We start from the raw sequence: 10566 nt of genomic DNA, 5'->3' as shown, positions 1-10566 counted from the left end.
AATCTCGGAATTCGGACCCCCGTCTTAGTTATCAAAAATGGCTTTTAGTGGTTAGTGGATTTTTTAGTAGCTTGGGCGTTGTAGAAAATTATCGAAAAGGTTAAAATCAATCCACTTTACAGGATTTTAAACATTTTATGACAATAATATGTCTAAATACATATTATTTAAACGATGTGACTTAAACTTAACTAGAAAATTTTGCGACAATTTAGAATTTCCATCAACGTCAAAAATTAAATTTGTTCAAAATAAACATACAAAGTTATGGTGAAATTAGTTTCTGATTATGACAATTTATTAAAATAAATTATATAAGAAGTATTGATTTTTAATAGAACATCATATATTAATAAAGCTTATTAACAAAAAAATTTTTGTTCTATATTAATAAGAACTCTGTTTAATGAAAAATTTAATGGTAGGTACGTAGATTTCTGATGGTTTTCATGTTGAATTTGGTGGGAAGCCAGATTAATTGTTGGCATCACCGAAAAAGAGCTATGAATGGATTAAAAGAAAAATGGCGTCTATTTACGTTTTAGTGCGAAGTTAAAATGGCACTGATACAGCTTGTGGCTTGTTTTTTTTCGAAAATCGTGAAAGTTTCCGTGTAATCATGGTGAGCACTTTTAATGTAAGTGGTTTTAAGCGAGAATCCTCTCCAGTTTGTGGAATATCCTTCCATATGTCAGATTCATTGATAAATTTTTACTAGTGTGAGCATATATTTTTAAACTGTGAGATATTTTTTCTCATTATAATATTTCATACCATTTGTCTTGTAAATTGTACTTAATCTATGTCATATACTAAATTTGAAAAAACAATCGTGAAAACTATAATTTTGCAATGTATTTTTCATATTATAAGAGCCATCACGTGGTATTTTTTGAACTTTTTTTATTGTATTGAATAGCGTCGCACGCAAGCATGTATATCATTTGCCTGACGTTAAGCGAACGAGGAGGATCTTCTAGTAAATATGACGTTGGAATTTCTGGAAGATGTCCTATATAAAGGTCCAACAAGAAGAATCAAGTACTCAAACGCAAGAAATAAAAAATACCTCGAGAAAAGCAAAATTACGACAAGATGATAAGGTATTGAAACAAAAACTTAAAAGTCGCGAAATAGTGATTGTAAATATAAAGTCGATTTTAGATTTATTAAAGAAAAATGGCGATTTTTAATTGAATTGAAATTTAAATTGCGACATTTTAATGATACTCATGGTCCACTTAGATATTGATTAAAATAAATTATGTATTTCATTGAAAAAAATGAATTCACTTAAAATAGAGGAAATGTTATATTAAAAGACTACAGAAAATTAACTGAACTTAATAATAATAATATAACCAATATTTTGTAAATAGAGATCAAGTACTATGTGTATTGTGTTATGTGTATTGACTTGTCATTTAAGAGTTATTTAATTGTCTACATATAACAAATAAATGAATTTCAGTTCATTTCAATTTATTACCCATTGTGTTTTATTTCCTAAAATGTAACTAGTAGACTTAATATACACGTGTCATGAAAATAGCACAGAAGTAAAAATAGAAGCAATTTTAAATCAATTTAAGATGTGAATGTAGGAAAAGACCACCCGATACGCGCAGACCATGTGTGTTGCAGTGTCTCACTCAGTGTGTCAAATATTAATTTGCACGGCCCACTTAGCCAGTACATTAAAGTAGGAATTGCGTAATTAAGTTCAACATAATATTTAAGTCGCGGTTGAGTATTCGGACGTTAAACATGAGTTTGAGGAAGTTTAAGTAATAGAACTGAGGTAATGATGTTTGTAATAAAACTCAGTGCTAGATTTTCGACAACGCAGCAATTTCCAAAAAAAATCGTCGAAAAAAAGTCACCATGACGACGAAGCAATGTTTAGAATTGAATTTACATAAATAAAACGTTGCAAGCACGTGTTTTGTATTTACATAGGGTTACACAGAATTACTTAAGGTAAATTCAAAACTGATGCATGTGTATAATTTTGTCCTATAAATAAATTTTATATGGTCACCACATTAGACAAGGACACCGCGACCAAAAAGTATTCTCTTTCGAGACCGATTTCTCGGCATTAGACAGCACTCCAGTTGTAGGTACTTATTAACTCCATGGAAGTCACTAAGTGCCGGCTGACCATAGTTTTATTTATGATAAAATTTTCTGAGAAGTTTAGTCGATAACGAGACAAATTAAATGTAAACTTGACGTATTATTTCATATAAATATTTGCATGTTGCAACACTAAGTCTGTTGATGTGTCGCGATTGCCCGATTGTTAGTTTCACTATTTTGTAAATTTGATGAAAGAAAACAATTATTAAATAACATAAATATACAAATTAAAGAAAGCAAAACTTATTACAGCTTTCAATGATACGAACATGGACGACAGGCAAGTTCTTTGTCAATCTCTCGTCACAACATAATACAACTACTAAAACAGCACTAGAACAAAGTAAATCCTGAGTGAAATGTCTTTTAACATTACAGAAACATGGAATCGAGCTGTTCCACTTGTAACGAGATTGATGGTGAACATTTCAAGAGCATTATACATATTGATTTAGATTGTTTCTACGCGCAAGTGGAAATGGTGCGAAACCCCGAACTCCGTGATGTACCGCTCGGTATCCAACAGAAGAACATTGTAGTGACGAGTAATTACGAGGCAAGGAACTACGGAGTTAGTAAATGTATGCTCGTTACTGACGCACTTAAGGTTTGTCCAAATTTGAAACTTGTAAATGGTGAAGATTTACATAGTTACAGAACTGCATCAGGCAAGGTGTTTTTAGTGTTGCAAGGTTGGCGGTGTCCCGTTGAAAAACTTGGAATGGATGAAAATTTCATTGATGTGACAAGTCTTGTGGAGGAAAAATTAAAAAATGCAAACTTAAATGATCTCATAGTTATGGGCCAGCTATATAGTGAACCGAGTGCTGAATGTCCATGTGGTTGTCACAACAGACTAAAAATAGCATCACAAATTGCAAATGAAATGAGGAAGAAAATTTATGATGAGTTGGGTTACACAACTTGTGCCGGAATAGCTCATAACAAGTTGTTGGCTAAACTAATTTGTCCCCTGCATAAACCTAACAACCAGACCACAATATTTCCTCAACATGGAGCCAATTACATGTCTACTCTGACCAGTGTCCGGTCCATTCCAAGTATTGGCTCCAAAACAATGGAAGCATTAATTTCTCAGAAGATAATATCGGTCAGTGACTTACAAGAAGCTCCTTTAGAGATTCTGAAAAAACATTTCAGCAGTGATATGGCTGTTAGATTGAAAAGTTTAAGTTTAGGAGAGGATAATACTCCAGTAAAGCAAAGTGGAAAACCTCAGAGCATAGGATTGGAGGATAGTTTCAAAACTGTAAGTGTAAAAAGTGAGGTGGAGGATAAATTCTCTGCTCTGCTACAGAGATTATTAGTACTTGTAAGAGAAGATGGTCGCATTCCAGTTTCGGTGAGGGTAACTTTACGTAAGAAGGATGCTAAAAGATTGAGCAGTCATAGGGAATCAAGACAAAGTCAGATTTCTCCATCTATCTTCACACTAAGCAGTGGTGTGTTGACTGTAACAGAAGCTGGTCAACAAAAATTGATGGCCATAATAATGAGATTATTCACTAAACTTGTTGATTTATCTAAACCATTCCATTTGACTTTGGTGGGACTAGCGTTTACCAAGTTCCAAGAACGAATGACAGGCAGGAGTTCCATTGTAAACTACTTAATGAATGACATTTCTGTTCAGTCAGTTCTCAACTTACAAAATGATGGTGACGCTTCAATTACTTCAATGGACTATTCTGCTGCATCTCCAAGTAGCAGTACCACTACAGATCTCTCTGATGCAGAAATTGAGCCATCACCTAAAAAACCTAAGAAAGTTAATTGGATTGCAAAGAAGCGGTGCCTAGCCAAGGAAGAAGTTGCATCACCAAGTAAACTGAAAGTTGGTGAACTTAGACTTAATTCTAAAGAGCTAGAAAAAGTCTCAGAGTTGAGGTTAAATTCAAGAGATCGATCTCTTACTCCTCGAGCAAGCCCCGCTAAAGACAACTTTTCTGATGCTTCAGATTCTATGAAGGACCTAGAAGATGGAGCTTGTAATGATTGTCCAAGTTATGTTGATAAAGAAGTGTTTAGTGCTCTCCCTGATGACATGCAACAGGAACTTAAATCAATGTGGAAGAACCCTACTAGTTCTGAGAAAACCAGAAGTAGTCCAAGAAAGAACAAATCAAAACCCAACTCTATAATGAAATATTTTGTTCCACAAAAATAGTATTAAAAATATTTTATCTTGTTATTAACGTTAAGTGAAAAGTGAATGGTTTCTATTTTTTCAAATCATACAATTTTATTCAGCTGAAAATACATGTTTATGTTAAAAAGGTTGTTGTGTTTATTATTTATAACTTTAACTCACCAAAGTAGGAAAATCATGCAAGGTTCATAGAAATCAGTATTTATTAAAACGAGATTGAAGTTTGATTCTTAATCCAAATAATGTGACCTGAGTATGAACGTAGTCATTTAAATTAGAATTTTGGGAAAAGATGCCTGACAATTTAAATATCAATGACGAGATTGATTTTCTGTCAGTGCTCAATTAGTCAGTTACAACTTGTGTACATGTGTGGGGAGGTAGAAACTCACGATAAGTTGACGATTTATCGAATAGGAAATGTAACTGCCGACTGACTATAAGCTATCTAAACTAAATAAGGTTAGGGTAATTTTAAGGTGGGTGGCGGCATTTACATTGTAGACGTCTATAGGCTCCGGTAACCACTTAATATCAGGTGGGCCGTGAGCTCGTAGAGCCATCTAAACAATAAAAAAAATGGATAAATATATCATTTATAGTCGCTAAAAAGCACAAGTAAATCCTTATGATATTAAGTAATTACCGTGTGTAGCGTCTATAATAACTGGGTAGCAACGATTTATTTACAATAAATAGATCTTGATACTTTTTGTTAATATTTTGCCTCATTAATAAATGTATTAACATTTTTTTTTGAATTCTCATTTTTTCCCCTAATTTCAGCTGGACATGACAATTAACTTAAAAAAACAAATTTATTAAAAAAAATACAATTGTTGGGTTTCGTTTGCAGAAGACTACGCACTAAATGAATAAGAAATATCAATAACTAAAATAATCAGACCAATTAAATTTAATAAAACACAAACCTTGTATAACTGGACATATCATTTAATTTCTATATTTTTTACAGCATCTGTAACCATATTGGATAAATCTGTGTATTTCTGAACACTATGTACATCGAGTTTTAACGATTCTGCTATTTTCCCATAAGAAATGACATCTACTTTTAGTTGAAGGCGAATTTTATCGCCGTCTGTGATACCGATCTCGGGGTTTTGCTGTGACGCCACTTCCCGGATTTGTTTCAGTCTTCTCAGTGAATCCTCAGTTTTCTGAACAGATGTTAAAATGTCTTCCACATTCCTGTGATACCTGTGAAACGAAAACGTGATAACAATGTTTGTTTTTCTTAATGCCTGGGAAAAAAAGAATAAATACAGTCAAACCTGGATAAGCGAGAGTTCAAGGGAGCACAATCTCATTCTCGCTTATAGAGGTTTCTCACTAACCCGAGTTTCTCGCTAATGCTCCCTCTGAATTTCATTCCGCGATTTTCCGGAGTCAAACGCATTCACTATTCACTTAATGACAGTACTTTAATTTTCCGTTTTTACATTATGCAGAACAGAACTTTCCTTCGCAATTGATTAACGATAAACTGAGTAAGTCCGACAAACAGGACGATACACAGGCACACGTGTCCATTCGAAAATAATGCGATAAAAGAATACGATAAAATAACAACGTTATTTAGTTCCACGAAATAGAATAGGTTCAATATTCACGAGAAAACAATACAAAAACAATAGAAGGAAGTTCCACAAAAGTTAAGAATGAGTCATAAAATAGCAGATGTTAAATTTGTAATTTGTTTTTTCATTTGTTCCTCCTAAATAATATAAATAAATAAAGCTCGACTGTCGCTTATAGAGGTATAGATAAGTAGCAGTCTCACTTACGGAGGTCCATGAGGGAAAAACGACTCTCTCTTACAGAGGTTTCCGTTTCTCTCTAATAGAGGTTTTGGGAGCTTAAAATGACGGGTCCTGGCTATTACTCTCACTTATAGAGTTTTCTCACTTATCCAGTTCTCGCTTACCCAGGTTTGACTGTATTCCCGAAGGTTCATACTCACGAAACGGTCAAAACACTAAATAAATCCTCGTATAATTCGGACAAATTCGACTGATCCAATCTCTTAGAGGCATCTTCATTAAATTCTCTTAAGGCATTGGACACGGTGTCTATGTACGCACATGGTTTGGAAGGTACACTTCTGTTAGTTTTTCTGTACAACCTCGGTATATCGCTTACTTGTTTTAACTGTACATTAAAATTATCATACAATTCATTTATAATAAATTCTTTGATTCTCTTGTGAACTGCTCTCAAAGACTCCTTGGAAGACTGCAAACTCTTTCTAAGTAATTCGTTATTTTCAATCTCTAATTTCGACTCGACCAATTGCAGCAACAACGGCAGGCGTTCCACCAGGTTGTGGATGTCAACATAAATGTTTATGCTGTTGTTTATCAATTTTTTATTTACATTCAATGTTTCTGCTTTGCGTAATGATGCTTTCTAAAACATAAAATAATTAATTTATTGAGTACATATTGTTTGGAATAGGCAGTTAATTACGTAGTCGAACAATTTTGTATTTATTAAAGTTCAATGGTGTATGATTAAAAAAATTAAGTGTGTTGAAGAAGCTGATTTGAATCAGCATATAAATTATAAATAAGCCTTTTAAATTTAAAGCTATAGGTAGGTTTAAGAGGGATACTGCATGTCTTTCCCCTTCCTTGGTTGGTATTTAATGTGTGAGGAGTGCCTAAATATGACGTCATTATTCAAAATGGAGCGTGCTCCTTTCCTGCATACTTTTAAAAAAGCATTATTCTAATAATTACGTGTATTTTTCGTTAGTCGCCACGTGAGAGAGTAAAAAAGAAACAGATAACATACAGATTAGGACTTAGGATATAATTGTCCGGGCATCAATACTTGAAGTTCGAAAATAAAGAAATTTTTAATCAACTTTATGTTAACATGTGGACTTAATAATTTAATTTACCTGAGAACAATAAGAGCTAGCCCACGAAGCGTATCTCGATATCAACTGTAATGAGAGTTTCCAGAATTTATGTCCCAGTGCTTTTATGTAAATGCCATCAGACCAACAGTCTTGTAATGCTAACCAACATTTATATGTCTGCTTCAAAATGAAACCATCACTGGATTCAATAAAGGGATCATTATGTAGTGAGCCCTCATAGCTACCTGTAAACAGATTGAGGAGTCTTAAATATTATACAGTTATTCTTAATATAAGAAAATATATAGTATAAAAATAGTTGTACCAGCAATTTCTTGGAATCTTATCTGGAAGTAAACTGGGAGATTCCATCTTCTCTTGAAACTCTTATATTCTATAGTTTCGCGAAATAGTTTCACTGTATTTTCGGCAAGGCAATATCGTTCAAATTTGTTTATAAATTCCATACTTTCATTATATCTTTTGAAAAAAGTTTGAGGATTGCCAGGTGCAAATATTGATGATAAATTAATTTCAATTCTATTCTCGACTTCACACCAAAAAGAATTAACGAGGAACCTATATTTCTTATAAAGAAATACCAGTTTGGAATGTTGTGTAATACTAAGTAGCAATTTAAATTTTGTATCCAAAAGTGCTAAGACCAGATCATATATTCCTGACAAGCCATCTTTGTTTCTCTGCAAAGCTGATTCATTGATAATGTCCTGTAGTAATGGAGCCACTGCCTGTTTTCTTAATAATTTCTCGACATCATCGACCCGGTCTAGAGTTGCTAATGTTAATAATGCTTTTGTTAGATTTTCTTCATCTCCATCATTCCAGAATTGGAATAGCAATTCATTTAAGGTCCTTACGAGTGTTTCTTCAATATAAGTAAATTGTGTTTTGTGTTCAAGTTTTACTAAATTGTCACATTTTTTTATGGTAAACTTTAACTGATTATACTGCATAGCAGCTCTATCGGCTAGTACAATTTTATCATACATTTTCTGTTCAGTAATATTTTGTAAAACATTATCTAATCTGTTAAGACTGTTTATTGTTTGGCTATAATATTTCAGTAACTGCTTTTTACTTTGTAAGTTGTGCCGCTGACTCATCCACATGGAAGTTTCTTTCATAGCATCCTCTAGACTTCGTTTTACATTCTGAAAGCATTTTCAATAACAAAATAATTAAGATTTAAAGTCTAAATAGTATTGCTGTGTGACATTAAATTATTTTTTTATTATTATTTTCTTTATTGCAAATAGTGAACAAAAAAATGTGACACATTTCATTCCATTTTTTTATTGTGTGCCTGAAATTAATCTATAAGATGAGTACTATCTACTAATTTACTGGTGGTAGGACCTCTTGGGAGTCCACACAGGTAGGTACCACCACCCTGCTTATTTCTGCCATGAAGCAGTAATGCGTTTCGGTTTGAAGGGTGGAGCAGACGTTGTAACTATACTGAGACCTTACAACTTATATCTCAAGGTGGGTGGCGCATTTACGTTGTACATGCTATGGGCTCCAGTAACCACTTAACACCACGTAGGCTGTGGAACACGTCCACCCATCTATGCAATAAATAAAAATCTCGACTCCAAATAGAGCCTGGCCCTTGTGTGGTACTTTAACCAGTATCATCAATGGTTACACTAACAAAGCAGTCCAACTACAAACATTGTTTTTAATTAAGAGAAGAATAAGTACTTACAAGAACATCCTTGTTTAATTGTTCTAATGGCACATGAACTTTAGCTATAGCTTTGTCAAAGCCAATTAATGTTGCACATAAATTAACAAAATTGGCATAGTCCTTATTTATTAACTCTATCATAGCCAATCGGAGAACTTTTAAATACATGCCTAGGTCATCCCTCATAGTTTCCAGTGAAGCCACATCCTGATGTTCTGCTAAGAAGTTATCTACAGAAAAATTTGTCTGCAAGAGATTAAGTCATTTAGTATTTTAATTAAATATTTCAATTTTATATTAAGTAATGGATGAATGATGAAAACAACCAGTAAGTAAAGATTATGTAAGCAGAAATGAAGATACCAAAAAATAACCATAGAAACTTTCAACAGGTATTGTTATCATAAGTTGCAGTTAAAAAAAGCAGTAGACTTAAAATGAGTGTATGTATAATATGTATCAGTTTTTTCTAAAAAAATGTTTACATACTAAAACTACTAGCTTTAAATTTCAGCTTTGTTCTTGTGGAAACTATTTTATGTACAAAGTAAATCCAATTATCCATTTTTACGATCCAATTCATGGAGTTTTGCTAACATCATAAACCAAATATCTCATACATATCTTTAGTGGTATTTTTATCAAACTACAACTATCAGATAACAACTAATGAGCAAGTGTGATTTCATTGAAAATATCAACTGACTTAGTCTTATTCTACACTTTATCAATGATAATTCTGATTTTCTATAGCAAAAATCAAGCTTTTAACTGTTAAAGGTCAGGTAAATATCTGCTACAAAGAACTGAATCTGATCACAAAATATATAGTAATATGTTAAGAGCTTTACTATTGAATTTTGATAAAAAAAATCATTTCAGTGTTGAAGCACTAGTCAAGGAGTTGTTTATTAAAAACTCTTATGCACTAACATTATAGATTGAAAAGCTGTGTTAGTGTGGTTTGGATCTCTATAATCTAGTAATATAATCTATAGTGTTATCTATATGCTATAATATAATTACGACGAGACTAAAATCATAACTACAAGTTAACATCTCTGTACTTTTAGATGTTGATAGCCGGGTATTATTTGACGTGTCTATTTCAGTACATTAATTTGTAGCATCTAATTGGACGCAATATAGGTTGATTTAGATATAATAATGGATATTTTCCCGCGATTTTGGAGAAACTTATAATAACACTGACTGAAATATTGAAAAAATAAGTATTGGTAAAGAATAAACAATAAGGATTTTACAAACCTTCACGAAATCATTTCGATCAAAACACAAGCCTCGAGGGGCCGGAGGCAAGCTAAATTCAGTCGATTCACATTCCATGTTTATTGTTTATTACCATATTTTTACAAAGGCACCATAATTGAGGGAAATGTTTAATTATTTCTTGTTTGGATGATTTTGATGAAATGTTGAATTGATACCATGATTTGAGTTTGACAGCAATGACGTCAGCTTGACATTACACGTCTACAGTGTTGCGAGATTGTCATAAAATTCAGGCATTTATTTTATGAATGTTTACTGCAGAGCCTTAATTTTAACTTAAATCAATGGATAGGTACAAAATAATTTAAGATATCATACTTCAAATCTACCACACATGATCAAGATCAAAATAATGTGGTTGGT

General features: G+C 32.7%; 2 protein-coding genes across 3 annotated transcripts; one reads left to right on the top strand and one right to left on the bottom strand.

The window, feature by feature from the left end:
• Window positions 1–405: 405 nt before the first annotated feature.
• On the top strand, window positions 406–4439 carry LOC101740307 (DNA polymerase iota). Of its 2 annotated transcripts, none has more exons than XM_004921747.4 (2): window positions 406–2422; window positions 2521–4439. In XM_004921747.4, the coding sequence occupies exons 1-2, from the start codon at window positions 2412–2414 to the stop codon at window positions 4328–4330; spliced, it is 1821 nt and encodes a 606-aa protein (XP_004921804.1). In that variant the 5' UTR covers window positions 406–2411; the 3' UTR covers window positions 4331–4439. The 2 variants fall into 2 exon arrangements, with proteins under 2 accessions (XP_004921804.1, XP_062532162.1); XM_062676178.1 differs by lacking the exon at window positions 406–2422 and having other exon boundaries at window positions 2561–2749; window positions 2826–4439.
• Window positions 4440–5245: 806 nt separating this feature from the next.
• Window positions 5246–10403, bottom strand: LOC101740528 (conserved oligomeric Golgi complex subunit 2). The gene is made up of 6 exons (XM_004921749.5): window positions 10180–10403; window positions 8929–9156; window positions 7525–8371; window positions 7239–7444; window positions 6297–6742; window positions 5246–5533 (listed from the first exon to the last, which is right to left on the bottom strand). Exons 1-6 carry the CDS (start codon window positions 10255–10257, stop codon window positions 5263–5265), a joined length of 2076 nt encoding a protein of 691 aa, XP_004921806.1. The 5' UTR covers window positions 10258–10403; the 3' UTR covers window positions 5246–5262.
• Between the last annotated feature and the right edge of the window lie 163 nt (window positions 10404–10566).

The sequence above is a fragment of the Bombyx mori genome, chromosome 25 (genome assembly GCF_030269925.1).
Source record: "Bombyx mori chromosome 25, ASM3026992v2".
In the NCBI taxonomy this organism is placed as follows: Eukaryota; Metazoa; Arthropoda; class Insecta; order Lepidoptera; family Bombycidae; genus Bombyx; species Bombyx mori.
The sequence above is the reverse complement of the archived record's forward strand: the minus strand, read 5'-3'. Positions and strand labels throughout refer to the sequence as shown.

Excerpts from the sequence above, each read along its gene's own strand:
- LOC101740528 (XM_004921749.5), bottom strand. The coding sequence starts at position 10,257 with ATGGAATGTGAATCGACTGAATTTAGCTTGCCTCCGGCCCCTCGAGGC. Across the intron at positions 9,157-10,179 it reads ATCGAAATGATTTCGTGAAG|ACAAATTTTTCTGTAGATAA; the intron begins GTTTGTAAAATC and ends AATCTCTTGCAG. Across the intron at positions 8,372-8,928 it reads AATTAAACAAGGATGTTCTT|AATGTAAAACGAAGTCTAGA; the intron begins GTAAGTACTTAT and ends AAATGCTTTCAG.